The sequence below is a fragment of the Phyllostomus discolor genome, chromosome 8 (genome assembly GCF_004126475.2).
Source record: "Phyllostomus discolor isolate MPI-MPIP mPhyDis1 chromosome 8, mPhyDis1.pri.v3, whole genome shotgun sequence".
Taxonomy (NCBI): Eukaryota; Metazoa; Chordata; class Mammalia; order Chiroptera; family Phyllostomidae; genus Phyllostomus; species Phyllostomus discolor.
In genome coordinates this window covers 67,658,521-67,677,428 of record NC_040910.2, presented here as the reverse complement: position 1 = coordinate 67,677,428, position 18,908 = coordinate 67,658,521, and the positions used below count along the sequence as shown (strand labels likewise).

Sequence of the window (18,908 nt, the reverse complement as noted above, 5' to 3'; positions counted from 1 at the left end):
ACATGAAAAGCCCTTCCTGGTCTTTTCTTCCCTCTCCAGCCTTGACCCTTTCCTCCTCGTTAGCCACAGGTGTTTCCAGCACACAGTAGTCTATTTCCTACCTCCACCCTTTGGCCGTGCTGTTGTTTGCTGGGAGCACTTATTCTTCCTTCACTGCCTACCCATCCTCTGAGACTCAGTGAGCATCACTCTGGCCCCTCTTTCCCTTATCACTGTAGCCCCTGGCTCCTGACATTAAATGCCCCATGCCCTGTACCTCTCTCTAAGACTGTGCTTGCTGCATTCTCTGTTTACCTGTGGTCCCACCATTAGCTGAACTCACCATGGGCTGCTTAGTCATCCTTTTATCCCCCAAGCTCAGCACATGGTAGGTACTCAGTCAGTGTGTAATGACTAATGACAGATTCTGTAAGTGACATGAACATTAGTATGGCAGCAAATCTTACCCAATAGCTTATTTCTGTGTTGACTGAGATGAACCACAACTTTTCTTATCAACCACAAAGATCATCTGGAGCCTCTCTTTCTACTCTTCCCTGACTTAAACTATGCTGTTTTTAGAAATAAGGGGTTACTTGCAGGAGTTTCCATGCCTGTCTATCAATGACTTTACCTTAAGTATGTATTCATGATTTTACTAGTAGTATCTTTAGTTCATAAAACAGATAGTTTAAATAAATAGATAAATAGGCTATGTATACATATATGTGTTCTATATAGGTAAATATATCTTTATATGTAGAGACCTATGGTATCTGGATCTTTAATCATTGCCAGGTGTTGGGGTGCTGGGAGGTGCTTATGAAGTGGCTGTTGTTTCCTGTCCTCCCAGGTATGAGACCAGGCTTTATGAGGACTGGTGTCAGACAGTATCAGAGAAGTCACAGTACAATCTCTCCCAGCCACTTCTGAAGCGTGACCCAGAGACGAAGGAGATTACTGTCAACTTTAACTCACAGGTAAACCTGGCAACAGTAATTTCTTATTGGGTTCCTGAAGAGTTTCACTGAACTTTGCTGATTTCAAAGGCAAAAAGGCTTTTTTATCTGAATATGAAAAAGCTGCTCAAAAGAATTTGCACCCCAGATTTCCTTTTTGGGATAGATCCTGGGGTGTAGTATTTTCTCAAGTTGCCCAAGGTTCACATTTTCTCCAGGGTTAGCTAGTATATTTGTTTTGATTTTGCACAACAGAAAACATTGCAAAATATTTTTTAAACTTTTCATACAATAACAGCTTTATTATATACTTGACTTTACTACAAAGTTAGAATGACAATTACACTTAAGATTAACTCTTCAAAAGTTTAACATGTTATAGAGATGCACTATCTGAAATTTCAGAAGGCATTGAAACAGATATTGCTACCCTTCTCTGGACAGACAGAATGATTGCATTGCCAACCCTTTAGTACCGAACAGCTGACTGGCCTACCTTGAATGCCTGCTACCCATGAAGGCTGTTGACTGAACACTGGAAGGCCAAACAAGTATATGACCTGGTTCCTGCTTTCAAGGAACCCACGAGCTAGTAGGGAGCTTTAATGTCAATAAGTAAAAATCTATCTTAATTGGACAGCATATGATACATCTTGAAGGAGTGTCTTCAGAAATAAGACTCTAGATGAGTGATTCTCGACTGAGGCAATTTTTCCCCTGAAGACATTTTTGGCTGTCAAACACACACTGGGTGCCGATAGCACTGAGTGCATAGGTACCAGGGTTACTGCTAAACTTTCCACATAGAACAAAGGGTTTTTTGTCTAAAAATATCAATAGTTCCAAGGTTGAGAAACCCTGCTCTAGATGATGAGAAGGATGGAAGACCAGTGTGGGTGTCAGAGCCCTGGGGCGCTTAATGTTAGAGAGGACAATGATCCAAGTTAGCCCATGTCAGGACGTACATCATTCAGTTACACAATAGAAGTAAAAGGTATTGGCCACACTGAGCTGAAAGCAGTCACCTGCTTCTGTCTGGAAGGCAAGCTCTCCAGGAATGTGGTATAGAGAGGGCTGAAAACTGAGCCAGTAGCATATTGATGCCTTTGAGAAAACTGAAGGTTAAGTAGAACATCCATTCTGATTGAAATAAAAATCAACAAAGGAAGCTGGTGGGTCCATTTTTTACTTTGGTAAGCTATGAGTCTGTTATTGAACTCATTTGAATAATTTTATCAGCATTTCTTGTCAATAGTATTGTATATTAACTGCCCAGAGAGATCAGTTTCTGGATTATTAACTAGGCCAGAATCTGTATATGATGATTATAGTAATTATGTCCTCAGTATAAGACAGTATTAAGGATAACTGACTCCTTTATATACTCCAAAAGCAAGAGCTCTATCTGCTCCAATGTGCAACACATAGTAGGTGTTTTTGGTGTCTGTAGGTGATAGAAGGGAAAGGAAGTAGAAGAAAAACAGTGACAGCAGATTTGAGGAGTGGAGATAAACACCTAAATTATGATGTAAGTCAAGGGGAGACAAGTACAAACACAAGTCAGAGAAGAGCTGCAGCCCTCCCTTGACTTCCACTTGTAGCAACGTGGCAATAGCTTTGGTGTCCAAAACGGGCAGTAGCACATACATCATTCTGGAGGATGATCAGAGACTTGCCTCTTTGGGGCCAGGATAAGAATTGTATGAAAAAGTAATATATGTATGAAATCTATTTAAATTATTTAAGTGCCCTATTATTGGGCATTTATATTATTTTCCAGTTTTATCAATTTGTATTTCATGGTTCTAGGATGCACTTTTTTAACTTTTTATCTTTGAAAATGATATGTCTTTGTAGTTTTAAAGAAGGACATTTTTTTCTTTCTTCCTTTATTGTAAATAGAGTAATAGTGAATCTTACCATCATTGGCATCTTACAGTTGGATAAAATGTGGTACAAATATTGCTACAATAAATATCTTTAGTCATTGTTGCATCTATCCTTGATTATTTCCTTGGGATAAATGCCTAGAAATAGGATTGCTGGGCTAAATAAAGGGTACTCGCATATTGAGACTTTTTTTGCATATGGTCAGTTTGGTCTTCAGAAAGCTGGAATTCAGTCATTAACCTGCCAGCAAGATATTTATACCTTCCAACCACTTCCAGCTTGTTGGACTAGGAAAAATACAATATCTCAACTCTGTTTTAACTTTGTTCATGTGTTCAGTGGCTGTTTACATTTCTTCTATAAATTGATTGTTCATGTCCTTTGCCCACTTTCGAGTGGAAGTACCCTCTTTTCCTGTGAATTTGTTAGAATATTTGGGAAATACTTGTCAGACATTTAAAAATCTGCTGCAAGTATTTTTACCAGTTGAAGTATGTCATTTTATTATGTGTACAATGTTTGTATGCATCTAAATTTTATCTTTTGTGGTTGTATGTTTGGAATGGCATTCTCTACCTCATTATTATATAAATAATCCCATATTTTCTTCTGATTTTTCTTTTCATTTCTTAAACTTAAATGTGTAATATCTATGTTGAGAAAAATTAAGTAGGAGGTTGAAGTCATTTCCCCACCATCTTGTTAGCATTTGTCATAGCCCTAAGTAGGGTTGGCCAATTGCCAATGAAGAGATCATCCAGAGCCACTGGAAGCAGAGCCAGAAGCCCAGGTGTCTTGATACAGAAGTAGGGGTGGGGCATGGGGGTGCAAGGAGAATCTGCAGCCTGTATCTGCTTTGTCACACATTCCTGTGCACATTAGTCCATGTAAGTTCAGGGATAAACACAATAAGCAAGGAATGATGAGCAGTGCCCTTAGCAACGCTGCAGAGGCCTCTGTGTTTTCATTGGGCAACATCTGCTTGGTTTCTCACCTCTGCAGTTGCCCCCGAACTCAGGGCCCCAGAGAAGTTCAGAGAGGCCTGGGTGACTTCCGTCTCCTGACCTCCAAGTACAGGAAGACACAAAGACGTGCCAGCCCAGGGTTACAGAATTTAAGGGCTATTTCAAATGATTATGTATAACAACCTCTTCTTGTCCCATTAGCATCTGTGACCAAGGGCATGGCCTCATTGGCAGAGAATAGCAAAAGTATAAAGTTGAGGCTTCTCATAGATGTATGTGGCCCTGACCTTCATACCTCCACCCCTTGATGGGAACTGGCTCATCATGAGCCTATCATTTCATCAGTCAAATGCCCCAAAGCATCTAGGCAGAGCCCTCTCTTGCTGTCATAGATGTCTTCTTTCACAGGTTTTCCTCCTCTTGCTCTTCATGGCTTACAGATCTGGTAAGCCCTGCTGCTTTCTGAGTCCTTTTTCTTCTACATAATACTCAGCCTCCTTCTCTAAAACTACGTTTAAGGACCATAAGTAGGAACAGAAGTTAAGTGGGACCCCGAGGCCTCTGGGTCCCCTGGTGTTTTCCAGTCTTTGACCCATATTGCTGCTATTCACTGCTGCTGAACCACAGCTATTTATGTGGACTCTTTCCTCCAGCTGGTTTCTGTACTGAAAGAAATGAGTTATCTTCAACTGAGGCAGATGAAGCACATCCCTGAGACAGCAGCAGCCATGTTCTCCTCCAGGGAGTTCTATCGGCAGCTTGTGGCACGTTTGGAGTTGATGGCAAATTGGTACAACAAGGTGATGAAAACGCTGCTAGAGGTGGAATTTCCATTAGTGGAGAAAGAGCTGCAAAATATTGATCTCCGCCTGAGAGCCGCAGAGGAGACTCTGAACTGGAAAACAGATGGTAACTGGGCACCACCTGGGCTCTGGGGAAAAGGCTGAGAGTTAAGATTCCAATAAATGCTGACAGACACTCAAATGATTTGTTGGTAATCTGGGTTGTTTTTAAAACACAAATGTATCCTCTCAGACACAGGGCCAAGGTAGAGAAGGCAAGAAGGGTTGCTATTTTTCTTCTTCCTTTTCTTTGGATTTAATTAGTATATTTAGAAAACTTTGCTGCCACACACACTGGGGGAAGCTCAGAGGCTGCACGGGATCTCCCACAGTCTCCAGCATGTTCTGGGCACCCCATTAATGAGGGCTTTCACTATATTATCATTGTTACTTGTGTTCTCCAATTTGATTCAATGAACTTTCACCTGGGGGGACTGCAGGGAGAATATGAGACATGAGGTGTATGGAAATGGCTCCTACCCAGAAGGAGCTCACATTTAGTGGGGACAACAGACATATGTACAACATAACTTATGTAAGACAAGTTCTGATAAAAAGCCTTCAGCGAGGTAAAAATAAAGTGTGGTAAACCACAGGAAAGGGAGATTAATTTGCATTAGTGTCCTCAAAAGAGTTAAAATTTGAAAAGAATGTCACAGTCAACTCATGGAAGTCTTGGGATGCCATATGAAAAAGTTAGAACTTTATTCCTTATAAAATAGGAAATGACATTTTCAACATTTACCACAGTGAAGGTGCTTAAACAGGAAGGTTCATTAATCTCTGTAAGGTCACCAAGTAGCACTGGTGTGCCCCAGCAAGTGCACCAACTTTTGTGTGCCTGGTAGGTAAGGATCACCTGTTTGTTTCTTTTCCTCCATGAGCAGAATTTTGGTAAGAGTTGGCTTTTTAATACAACTGGAAAGAGAAAAGCTGATTATAATGAAGTAACCTGTGCAGAAAAGTCTTTTATAAAACCCATGAGTGTTGAATCCCTACCTTTCACAGCAACTAGACGTTCAGTTGTGCCACTGTCAAATGTTTCAACTAATTATGTCTCTTTTGGGGAGCAGGAGTTTGGGATTATGTCATTGAAATGACCAATAGTATTCATGATCTTGAACAAAGGATTCAGAAAACCAAAGGCAATGTGGAAGAGATCCAAAACATCATGAAAACATGGGTGTCTCCATTATTTAAGAGAAAAGATGGAAGAAAGGAATGCCTTCTTTCCATGGATGACCAGCAAGATCGAATGGAAAAATACTACAGTTATATCAGAGACTCTGGCCTGAAGATCCACACTCTTGTTCAGGTAATAAGCAGCCTCCCAGACATGCCTACCACAAATGTCATGCATCGAGAAGTGTGCTTGGGTGCCAGAAGTGATTTGGAAATTACAGTAATAGGTACTGTGTCTTCTGCTGTCACAGATAGAGGTTTATACTGATAGCATTGTGGTAGCAAGGTGCCAAAATTAATCCTCTCTTAATGGCCACTTAGTCATCACATGGTTTAAGACCCACACCAAACCCCAAGGGAATAAAAGGAGAAGTCAGGGACAGAATCCTAAATTATCTGTTGCACTAACTACCCCTAACTTGCCCATACAACCCAGTGTGGAACTCCAGCATCATCTTCATAACCTAGCTCTGTAGAGCTGAAAGAGATGGTATCCCTAACTGCATTTGACAAAGAAAAACAAACAAATGCAGAGTGTAGCACTTAGTGCAGTAAGGTTTTGCCCTGCACTGTGATCAAGGCAACCTCCTATCCCGTCCTCAGAGACTGAACAGTGGAAAAGAGATGGAAGTGGCCTCCCGTGCCAACCTTGCTGAAGCAGCCACAGAGCAGTTCTGAGAGGCTGAGCTCAGGCACCAAGTCAGTGATGAATTACAGCTGCTGTTTTGGGTTATTGATGATTTGAAGTACAATGGATCATGCTTTTGACTTTGTTAATTTTCCTGATTTTGTTTTTTAGTCATTAATTTCTGTTCTTTATTATTTCTTTCTAGTTCATCTGGGGGTAATTTACTCATCTTTGTTTTTCTAGCTTATAAGGGTAAACATGTAGGGCATTATTTTAAGGTTTTCTTCCTTTCTAATACAAGCATTTGACCACATAAATTTCCCTCTGAGTAGTGCTTTACTTGCATTTCACAAATTTGATCTGCCTCATTTTCATTTCATTCCGTTTTAATTTTTTTCTGGTGATCTCTTTAACTTGATCATTTAGAATCGTCATTCTAAATTATCATTGTAAGTTAAACATATAGAAATATGTTTAATTTCTACATATTTGGGGCATCTCTGGATATCTCAATGAAATTTATCTAATCTAGAATCTAATCTAATTCCACTGTGGCTTAGAGAAAATACTCTGGAAGATTTCAATCAGTTGGAATTTAGTGAGACTTGTTCCATGATCTAGAATATTGTTTATCTTATTGAATGTGTCTTGTGCACTTGACAACATGTTTATTTTTCTATTGCTGGGTACAGCATTCCATAATATCAATTAGTTCAAAGTGGTTGGTAGTATCGTTCATGTCTTCTGTATGATTTTTGATTTTTTGTCTACCAATTACTGAAGGTAGAATGTTAAATCACATATGATTTTTGATTTGTCTATTTAATTGTTTAGTTCTGTCATATTTTTCATCAAGTGTTTAAGCTCTATTAGTAGGTGCAAACAAATTTATAATTATTATAACTTCCTGATAAATTTGTTGTTTTATCATGAAATTCCCTTTTTATTTCCAATAATACCCCCTTGCCTTGAAGTCATTTTTTTTTTGGTAATACTGTAATCTTTCCTTCCAGATTCACTATTTTTACTTTTTGCATTGTCCATCCTTTTCTACCCCTTTACATTCAAACTATGTGTTCTTTCAAGTTCAAATTCAGGTTCACACAATAGAAACTTACTCTTCTAAGTCTAATAACTCTGCCTATTAATTGGAGTGTTTAAACTTACACTTAATGTAGTTATTGGTATGGATGGATTTAGCTCTACCATTTTGCTATTTGTTTCCTTATTTGCTTCATCTCTTTTTTGTTTCTCTGTTATTTCTTACCCACCTTCTTATTATCCATGCTATATTTTTAGTACTCTAGTTTCTCAATTGGAATTTCATATTTACCTTGTTGCATTACATTTGTGGAGGTTATCTAGGTTTCAGTATGTCTCTTGAACTAATCACAATTGACTTAGAGTTTTTCCATGAAATATAGGAATGTGTATATATGTAAAACACACCTCACAATAGAGTATTATAATAATTTTTTGCTTTAAAAACTCAGGAAAATAGATTTACCCACAAACTCACTATTTCCACACTTGTTCTTCCTTTTTGCAGAATTGAGCTACCATCTTGCTGTTTAGCTCTGCTAATGACACATTCTCTCAGTTTCTGTTTATCTGAAAATGTTCTTATTTCACCTTCATTTTTGAAGCATAGTTTCACTGGATATAGAATTCTGAGTAGGCAATTTTGTTTTTCTTTCAGAAGTCATTTTATTATCTTCTCTCCCCTAATGTTTCTGATCAGAAGCCAGCCATAATTTGTATCTTTGTTCCTCTATATGTATTGTATTTTTTCAATCAGGAATTTTTTCTAGAGTCTTTTTAAATTTTTGTATTTTTCCCATTTGACTATGATGTGCCTAGATAGGTTTTCTTTATATTCATCTTGCTTAGAGACTGAGCTTCTTGAATTTTTCACCAAATTTGAGGAGTTTTTAATTAAATTATGACATTGCTAATTCAAACATCTATTTTATTGTTCTGTCTTTTAAAAATTGCAACAGAAATTTATTTTTCTTTCTCATACAATAATTCTAAGAAGTTGGCATTCCAGGATTGCCGTGGCAGCTATTTTCTGAGTTTTCTCTAGTGATTTTCTCTCTTGGTTAAATGTCACATTTACCTGCTTCTTTGCACATTTAGTAATTTTTTATTATGTTCTAGTCATGTTGGGTACCACTTTAGAATCCAGGTGTTATTTCCCTTGAAGAGTCTGTTTCTCTTTTGGCAGGAAGTTAACTTACTGGTGGGTTCATCTTGATCTTGTTGAAGCTCAAGTTTAAGCTTTGTTAGGGAAGGTCTAAAGAAGCCTTACTCTAGGACAGAGCAGCTCTAATCTTAAAGCACAGAATTTCTGAGGTCTCTACTGAATTCCTGGTTACCTGTGAGGTCTTTTCATCATTTATGATAGAATGCAAACATCTTCCAGTACTTTGTAACCAACACAATCTCCATTCAGCTTAGATCCCCAGTAACTGTTCTCTGCCAGGACTTGCAGAGTCTTGTCCTAAACATGTACGGGTTAATTCTCAGACTCAAGAGGACTCAGCAGTGTAAGCAGCCCCAAACCCCAGTTTCTTTTTTTTTTCTGCCCAGCAGGAAGGACACTGTAGTTAGGATCCACTTTCCTCTGTCATGTGTTAGAAAGTACTTCTAGGTAAAGCCAGGTGGTTCTGCAGCTCACCTTGAGAATTCCCTTTTCCCAAGGATCACACCCCTTTACTGCCTATTATCCAGTTACCTCAAACAGTTGTTTCTTGTATTGCATCCAGTTCGATAGCTGTTTGTAGCAGAAGGAGAAGACCGATGTCATTTGTCTGTATTGTCTAGGATCAGAAACTTGAGCTACATCTTTTTAGTCTGTAGTAGATTTGAGATAGAGCGGTTAAAAGTACAGATAGCTATATTGATTGCATGACATTTGGAAAGAGAAAGAACAAATATACAAAGCAATCATAAAAACTAAAAGTTTTAAAACATAGAAGCAAACATACACATCTTAATAATACCCAAAAGCAATACTATATTGTCACTGTGTTATGATTTGTGTGCTGAACTTTAAGTCATTAAGAAAATCTTAAATGTACTTAGGAAGGAAAAGTGTAGGTAGTGCATGTTACAAATTTTAGAGTTTGGTACTCGAAGACAGGATCTTGAGATTTTTTTTTAATTCAGGGAGATTTACTACATGAGATCTTTGTAAAGTGGTGTGAGTCAGCTAACTTTCATTGAAGATACAAGATAAATGGAAAGTTTGCTGTAAAAAGGCTTAATAATGAAGATGATGAAGAGCACTTGCCATACCAGCAGGAGAGAGAGAAAGAGAAAGAGGAAGAGGAAGAGAAAGAGAAAGAGAAAGAGAAAGAGGAGAGGACATGTATTTTTTTTATGTGTAAACATTTTCTAAATCACTCAGTATGATGAAAGTTTTTAGTTGACATTAAATGCCAATAGCACAACACTCCAGCTCATTTCTAAGGATTATCCAGGAAATGCTTTACTTGTTAGAACCCCAAATTCTTATAATTTCTTGAATCATAATACCTTCTACTCTCAGACTTCCAGCCTGACGTCTGCTTCGGCACAGCTTCTTCATAGCACATCGGTCAGCATTTACGATGCACACACTGCATGCAACAGCATCCCTGCTGAGGAGGTGGCCTGAGCCAGCCCTCCTTCCCCAGAGACAGGATGAGACACCATCCTCCCTTTATAGGTTACCTTTATGTTCCTTTCAATCAGTGGTGATTCCATAAGATAGAATGGATTTGATAAGCGTATAATAGCAATTCTTCACAGGAATGGGTTTTTCCCACATGTTATTTATAGTCCCATTAATGATGATCAGAACTACCTTATTATTAAACAGGGTTTACATCACTTCTTTATTTTTTAGGAAAACCTGGGTCTTTTTTCAGCAGACCCAGCCTCCAATAGCTGGAAGACATACGTTAACTACATCGATGATATGCTACAGGATGGATTCTTTCTCACCATCGAGTGCTCCCTCCAGTACCTCCTGGAAAACACTGGTATTCACTGGCTTATGCATGTGGGTTATTAAACAGATGGTAACAGTATGGCATCTGTTGAGTTACAGTGAGGTGCAGTCGAGTGTTTGTGACTTTTCCCAAAAAGATGGTGAACATTTTGTGAATTATACACAGTAGTATAGTAAAGGTATTGAGTTTCTAAACTGTTCAAACAGAAGAGACTTTGGTTGTTCCAAAACTCAGATGATAGACCAGGCTCTAAGACAGTGAATTTCAAAAGCAAAAACATAAAAGCTTATTCAAAGTAAATCAAGCTTCAGTAAAGAGGAGCAACTAAGCTACAATACCTGGAAGCACAATTAGTAAAGGCAGCTTCAGCTAGACTTGACTTGTGGTGATGGGAGTGGGGCAGTCTCTACCTTCGAGCTTACTATACTCTATCTCTGTAGCTTTGAGAACTCAGAGAGGTTGTAGTAGCCAGGTTAACTGGAAGAAGTTTTTCTCTGTGAAAAAGGATCAAAGAAGAGTCCAGGAATGAGGTAGCTTTCAGAACGAAAAGGAATGTTAGGAAGAAGGTAATGGCACTCTTTGAAGGTTAAACAATAGCTAAGGGCATTGGATTTATGGTGGCTACACTGGGTTAAGGTGCAGAGAACAAATATAGTAAGAGCTAACCTCAGCTAGTAAGGAGTGGGATGGAAAGGGCAGAAGAGGTCAGGAATAAAGTTGAATTAAACCTTTCACATCTGGTAGATTCTGAGGAGCTCAGCAAGGGTCATATGGAAGAATTCACCAATGGAAAGGCAGAGGTGAATATTTTGAAGGCAGAAGATGAAGGTGAGATGAGACTTTAAGATATCAAGTCCAACCCAAGGAAAGAAATCAAAGGCAGAGTTAAAATAGGCAGGCCAAGATCTGTGTCCAGGCATCCCACCCATGCAGAAGAGCACATGCAGACCCTTAGGCTGAGCTGGAGAGGAGCGGGGCCCAGTTTGGGTGGAGCTCAGATGGGCAATGGACCCATGGTGCAGAGGCTGAGGTCAAAGGCAAGGTGTTTGCTGGCAGGGTGCAGGGGTTCCCCAAATCAATAAAATGCAGCAGCAGGAAACAGGGGCACCAGCACAGTCAGCCAGCAAGGTCACCTTCAAGATCCTGGGATCAAGCCACCATGAGGCAAAGGACACAGACACTGAGACTGGAGAGCTGGGTCCCAGCAGCCAGGCCCCTCAGTGCCCACCTAGGTGAACAGACCAACCTCCTTTGATGTTGGATGTTTAGAATTTCTGGTCTCTCATTCCTCCTTCAAGATCTAGAAAGATGCCTCAGCCACACCATATGCAGGCAGTGCTCAAGATATTGTCCCTAAATGCAGTGACTCACCTTTGACCAATTATACCCTTGACCGACACTGTCTGATGTGGCAGGTTGTCTTCCTCTTGTGGGAAGGAGAGAGTGGGAACAAGAGGATGGAGAGAGAAGATGGTAGTATTTTTCTGAGATTGCCAAAGCTACCTTTTCTCCATGGAAATGTGAAGAAAGAGATACACACTTTCTTCACACTGTAAGATGGGCAGGAGCTAGAATTAGCAGCTGCCTGAACTAAGGAGCTACAGATAAAATGGAAAAGGCACTGGTAAAGGTGAAGGAGCCTAAAGAGAGTGACCTCTAAGAAGAAGAAAATTGTTGTGACCTTTTGCAGTAGCCAGCTGGGCAATTTTATTACTCTGATCCACCTTACTATTTCTACCTTCTTTTGTTCGGTCAAGCAAACACCATTCCTATACTTTGGTCTGGCCTCCCAGAAAATTAATTGAATGAAGCCCTGCTGAGGCTAAATTCTACTCACTCTCCAGAAGTCTTCCCCTTCTTAACTGCTAAAGTGATTTACTCGCTTAAAGTGATCAAGGTTGTGGAGCCACCAGGACCACCTGGTTTGTATGGTCATTATGCTGGCATTACATCTAATATAATGGAATGTGAAGCTTAAAGGGCAATATAGGGATTGGGTTCTCATGATAGTATATGGGGTAAAACTCTCATAGAGTCAAAATAACCTTGAAAGCCTTGTAAATCCTTTAAACTATGTGCAACCTTGCCTACTAAATTAGAAGCATCTAATGCATGCAGGAATGCAGAATATATCATGAGCACATAGGCAAAGCATAATCTTAAACGTTTTTTTTTTTAAACTGTTCTACAATAATAGTATAGTTACTATGATATTGGTAAACTTACATTCCCTTAAGTTAAATATGCATTTTATGGGACACTCCTGAGTCCAATAACACACGTTTATTATTCCAAAGTTTTGAGGGCCAGAGTCTAGTTTTACATATCTCTGAGGAGCCCTCAGATTTTGTTGTTGTTGTTGTTGTTGTTGTTGTTGTCAGGGAGAACGATAACAAAACTCCATCGATAGTGAAGCTTAAAGGGCAAACAAGTTTATGCCCCACGCAGTAGCCCAAAGCAAGTGCTCCAGGTTAGAGAGCAGGTCCCTTCCATCCCAAGGTTCCACCACCCGCCAGGGCTTGGTGTTTGTTCTCCTTTTTAGGTGGGTCACCGGCCCGGGGGAGGGGACAGCAGGCTCACCTGCTGTCTCCAAGACCCTGGACCAGGAGTGGCACCATCACTTCTCCCCACAGCCTGCTGATGAGGGACCCACGTGGCCACACCTCGCTGCAAGCTGGGAAATGCCATGTGTACACTTACAGCTCTAGTTCTGGGAAAAGGGGCCAATATTGCTCAATTCCAATGAGTAGTCTCTGCCACCCACAGTATCCAGCACATAACCGTCTCCTAAATATTCCTACCACCAAAAAGATATAGGAAAATAGGTGGTTATTGATAAAAGCTTTGGCATTTTTCTTGTACTTGGAATATCTTACTCCATGTTATATTTTTATTTAAATTTAGCAAGACGAGTTGTCTAGCAAGTTATCAGGAGTTTTAAAATTACTTATACTGCTTTAAAATTTTTTATCACTATGGGATTACAGAATTAAAATAGGTTCTGTTTTTATAGACAGGAAGTAGAACAGGCAGAACTGTAACATTGCTTTTCATACTTGTGCAACGGTGACAGACCCTTCGCCCCCTAGTGGCTTCCAGTGGTGTTGCCTAGTCTGTGCCTAGGAAGAAATGAGCTGCTTCCAAAAAATTGGCTTTGCAAAATCTACCCCTTCTCAACCAGAGTCTCTACTGCCACCCAGGAGGCATTTGGGAATGTGGAAGGAGACAGGCTTCAGCTGATCGGTCACTAGAATATGCTCTCTGAAGACAAGGAGAGGAACTGTTCTGCAGCACCCAGGACAGCCCCTCATCAAACTTAAACTTGGCAGGTTCAAAATGTCAGCTTCCCCTGCTGATAAACACTGTAAGACTGAGACCCTCCCTTTTTTGGGGTGTTAGCAAAATTTACCTTTCCATTTTCTATACTAAGCAGCTCATTTAAAGGAAAGAAATGCTCTATGTGTTTTTAAAATGGTACTTCTCTTTGCGCATTTTACCTATTTTCCTTTTTTTCCCCCCTTGTTTTCCAGAATGTAAGCCAGGACTCAACCCAATATTTGAAGCACAGCTGAGCTTAGCAATCCCAGAATTAGTTTTCTCTCCATCTCTGGAGTCTGGACTGGAGGGAAGCTTCTATGACATGGTTGAGGGTCTTGTCATCAGCATTTTTAGAATAGCGTCTTTGGTGCCACGGCTTTCCCCACAAAACAGTGCTCCCCACTATCAGGTACTGGATCTGCAGCCACCCTAACCTTCCACCCAGACCTGGAACTCGCTGCAGAGTGCTGGTGTGACCTGCCTGCTCTTGTCTTGCTCCCCAGGTTGACATGGAGGCTGCGGATGACTTGGCAAGGATGCGGAGCACACTCATGGACAGAGTTCAGGGCATGATGGCTCTCTGCTGCAGCTACCGAAACACCTTCAGCCAGTACTCCTACCTCTACGTGGAGGACCGGAAGGAGATTCTGGCCCAGTTTCTGTTGTATGGGCATGTCCTCACACCTGAAGAGATTGAAGCCCATGAAGAAGATGGCATCCCAGAGAACCCGCCCCTCCTCCACCAGTTTAAAGCACAGATTGACTCCTATGAAAAGCTCTATGAAGATGTGTGCAGGCTGGAGCCCATCAAGGTGTTTGACTGCTGGATGAGGATTGATGTGCGACCCTTTAAAGCATCTCTGCTGAATCTAATTAAGAGGTGGAGCCTCCTGTTCAAACAGCACCTTGTTGACTATGTCACCAACAGGTAATACAGAGGTCTCCTTGGCTTTCTTCTAGCATCCCAGGCTGTCTGGAGTGTTATATTGTTAACTTCCCTTCATATATTTGCCCATGGGCTCATTGGTTAAGTGAATTAAAACAGCCAGTTGAAGGTTCTAGGCTTTTGGACACCCATGGTAACGTTCGTCCTGCCCTTTCCTTTGTTCGCTAGATGTGGCCTGTTTTTGTTTTATTTTCCATTTGGTGCCCAGTGTGCGAGAGGCACTCAGTAAGTGGTAAATAATGTTCAATGCAACAACAGCAGATCCAACCTTCCTTCCCAACTCTGGCTGTTAAATCTCTTTAAGTCTGAGAGGCAGAAGGGGGTTTCCCAGATTCTATTTCTACCACTTACTCCTGGGATCAGATCATCCAGCTGTGCAATGGGTATCACTGAACCGACACACTCTGGGTGCCTGCCTGGGCCACTCTAGCCTTGTGACAGATTGGAGCTGAAATTCTATCTGTTCCATCAGGACCCAGACCTCTCAACCTGGCACCAGGCCCTCCATACCCGAGCCTCACCCTGTAGATGAATAATCACGTTGGAGAGCAGCCTCCCAGTCACTTCACACTAGCCTTGTCCCCACAGATCCACCACAGTCAGGGTCTTGACTCCCACCCCCTTTCCACAGAATCCTGCTGGGTGCCACCATCCCCTGTTCATCAATCAGCCTTTGGAGCCAGCTGATGCTATAGGGCACCTGGCCTGCCCCCTCCCTGAAGTTTGGTGTTGGTCTTGCTGAGTGTTGCAGCTGGCCTACTCAGTGACCTAGAATGGAAACAGCCAAGCTGGAGATGTGTCTGTCTACAAACAGATTCAGAGACTTTGCAGGGGTGATGGTCCACCCCGTAAAAACCACAGGAAAGCAGTGTGAGATGTTTCAGACAGGGCTTTGTAGGTGTTAAGAAGAGGCCAGTTTTCCATGTTCAGAGAGGCAACAAGGGGAAGCTGTAGTGGAGATGGAGGGGGGACCGTGACAGCCCTGAAGGGATTAATGTTTGAGGGACAGCTGCCCTGTGATCCCTCTCCAGTAGTAAGTCTGATGACCCAAGATCATGGGAGTGTTTTTTAAAATTTAGGTTTTATAATTATTTATGTATGGTGAGACCAACATGTAAGGACATCAGCATTGAAAAGACAATTTGTTAGACTCTTAGACCCCAAAAGGACAGGGGTGCTCCCCACACAGTCAGGAGGAACAGGGGCAAGGGGGTACCAGGGGGAGAGCCCTTATTGAGTCTCCCATAGAAAAGAATGGGTGATCCAGGGTAAGCAGGGTTAGGATTGGCTAGTTTGAGTAATTTCAACAGTCTCTGGGCTGTCCTTAGCTGCCTGGCACCTGGCCCTGGGGTGGTCAGGGGTGAGTGGGGGGCAGTGGCATGGCATGTGAGAGACAGTTAAGAGAAAGCAGCTGGGGGTATAGATCCTGAACTGATTGATTTGCACCTGCAAACTGTGATCAAAGGTGAGTCTTTTACAATCTCCAGAAATTGTCTCACCCGGGAGCGGCAGTTCCTCCAGGGCCAGCCAGGTCTCAGCTGTCAGACCATTAGGAACACGTGTTTGATGCAGGGCATTGTGACAGCAGCCACCACAAGTCTCATCAGGCAAGGCTTCGCAGGCTCTAACAACTGCTTTCAAAGGATAAACCCATGTGGGAGCAGTTAGGAGATCTCTCTTCGTGTCTGTGAACCCCAATTTCCTCACCTCTGAAAGAAGATAGTATGACTGGATTTCTGTAAGGCGCCTTCCAGTTTTATTAGTTGGTGATTTCATAAACTACTTTGCTACACTTTAGGACAGTGAGTTGTGTTCTCAAGGATTAGGTAAAATAGACATAATTGGAACAATAAAAACCATTCATTACCGAGTGTCTGCCATGTGCCATGTAACTTTGTGATTTCCCCCTTCCTGTGGTGGGTGTCGGGATTCACCCCACCTTGCCTTACAGCTTATGTACACTTCGTTTATTGTCACAAGTCCAACCCCTTTTTTATCATTTGTCTTCTTCAGCTGGGGCCACTCTGATACTGTGATTTATAATAACAAATGTATATTTGGTCATTGTCCTCTTTTCTGGCACAGAGCTCCTAAGACCCTTTGAATTGTCAAAGTGATGGGACTGATAAAGGTGTATTTTGTTATATTAATGAGGTGACTTTTGGATCCCACCTGAGGAAGGGGTCTGGTTGCCAGGAGAGCCAACTATGTGATTAGAGAGTTGGAACTTTCAGATGCACCTCTGGCCTCTGGGGACAGGAAGGGGCTGGAGATGGAATCAATCACCAATGGCCAAAGATCTAACCAATTAGGCCTCTATAACAAAACCTTCATCAAAACTGAAAATGACAGGGATCAGAGAGCTTGCAAGTTGATGAACATGTAGCAATTTGGGGAAAGCAGTGGGCTCAGAGAGGGTGTGGAGCTCCGTGTCCTTTCTCCATGCCTAGCCCTGTGCATCTCTTCCACCTGGCTGTTCCTGAGTTATATTCTTTTATAATAAAACAGTAACCTAGTAAGCAAACAGGCTCTCTGAGTTCTGGGAGCTGGTCTCACAAATTAATTGAGCCCAAGGAGGAGGTTGTTGATACCTCTGATCTATAACTGGTCAGTCAGAGGTACAAGTGGTAAGTAGAATTATGATTGGTGTTTGAAGGGAGTGGGGCCGTCATATAGGACTGAGCTCTTAACCTGTGGAATCGACACTGTCTCCAGGGACATTGTCTCAGAGTTGATTTGAATTATGGGACAATGGCTGGTGTTGGTGGTGTGAGAAACCTGCCCCCACCCTCACCCTGCACGTACACATTGGAATTGGCACTAGAATTCTAATAGCTGCCATAAAAAGTAGTATACCCTGGATGGCCTAAACCACAGAAATTTATTTCTCACGATTTTGGAGGCTAGGGAGTCCATGATCAACATGTCAGCCCATATGATTCCTGGTGCAAGTATCTTTCCAGCTTGCAGGCAGTTGCCTTCTCACTGTATCCTCACATGGCCTTTCCTTAGTGTCTGGGGGCAGGAAGGAGAGAGACGGAGATACACACACAGAGACACAGAGAGAGAGAGAGAGTCTTCCTCCTTTTATAAGGCTACTAGTTCCCTATGAGGGTCCCACCTGCACTTCTTGGCCTTATCCAACCATAATTACCTCCCAAAGGGCTCACCTCCAAATCTCATCACATTGGAGGCTGGGGCTTCAATGTCTGAGTGTGTGGGCAATGCAAACATTCCATCCATAACATCATCTAAACTCAGCTCCTATTCACCCCTTCATATCCTCATCTATCCCATCCCCACCCTGGCCCTTGCAGAGCCTTCCATCGTGCCCTTCCTGTAGACCTCAAGGTCTTCTATCAGCAAATGCTCACCGTTCTCTTCACCTTTTCTTATCCTCTTTTTGCACTAACTGAAGCCCAGCCCTCTCGTAAAGACACTGCTTCCCTTGTATCCCTCCCAGGTAGGGGCTGACTTTTCCCCTATACCCCTCTTACCACTGGTCTTGGACATAGGTAAGATATTCTTGCTCTTCAGTATTTCTTCCAACTCATTTCACCATCTCTTCTTTCAAAACCCTCAGTTCCACTGAAGCAAATTTTATCAGAGTACGAACTGCCACTAGTCTGCATAAGGTCATCCTGCCCCATCACTGCAGATCTTACCATCCGGCTCAGTCCCTTTCCCCACCCTTTGGCTGATAATCATCCTCAGTGATGCAACCTCCACATAGTCTCCATCACACCTTCCTTTTGTTTTGTTGACCTCTCTCTCCAGTGCCCTTTCCTTCCATCATACTTCTGCTACCTAATTCTGTCTTGCACTCTTGGTGGGGCAGGAGGAAACATGTGGAAGTAATTGTTCTCCCTTCAAAATCTCAGGTTTGACCATTCCATTCTCTACCACCAGCTGGTATTGTTCCAGCTGACTTACTTGGTAATGCTGCCATGAAAAGTTCTTCAGACCCATCAGGATTTCCAACTCATTGGCCCCTATGCTTTCTCAGTGTTTATTATCCTTGCTCACCATTCCCACTCCCACCTCATAAAACCCTGACTCTGTCTAAACTCAGTGCTCCACACCTGCACCTGAGTGATTCATAGTTGATGAAAAAAATGAACAAACCATTCTTCTGCAAAATCTCATGTATAAACTTAACATTCAAGTATATCCTACACATTTTCATAGATGTTTACGAATT

The 18,908-nt window shown here is 41.7% G+C and overlaps 1 protein-coding gene and 1 long non-coding RNA gene across 5 annotated transcripts in view; one reads left to right on the top strand and one right to left on the bottom strand.

Annotated features, from left to right (window-relative positions):
* The window catches only part of DNAH9 (dynein axonemal heavy chain 9), a 335,540-nt gene that overhangs the window by 41,690 nt on the left and 274,942 nt on the right, over positions 1-18,908 (top strand). For all 4 annotated transcript variants that reach the window (XM_028534618.2, XM_036032967.1, XM_036032969.1 and 1 more), the window contains 6 exons: positions 833-959; positions 4,447-4,702; positions 5,709-5,950; positions 10,338-10,473; positions 13,974-14,170; positions 14,265-14,689. In XM_028534618.2, the coding sequence (XP_028390419.1) occupies positions 833-959; positions 4,447-4,702; positions 5,709-5,950; positions 10,338-10,473; positions 13,974-14,170; positions 14,265-14,689 (1,383 nt within the window). The remainder of the gene's footprint in view (positions 1-832; positions 960-4,446; positions 4,703-5,708; positions 5,951-10,337; positions 10,474-13,973; positions 14,171-14,264; positions 14,690-18,908) is intronic.
* On the bottom strand, positions 4,241-17,662 carry LOC118502087. The gene is made up of 3 exons (XR_004904761.1): positions 16,739-17,662; positions 8,918-8,923; positions 4,241-4,251 (listed from the first exon to the last, which is right to left on the bottom strand). It is a non-coding gene; the product is annotated as an uncharacterized LOC118502087 (long non-coding RNA).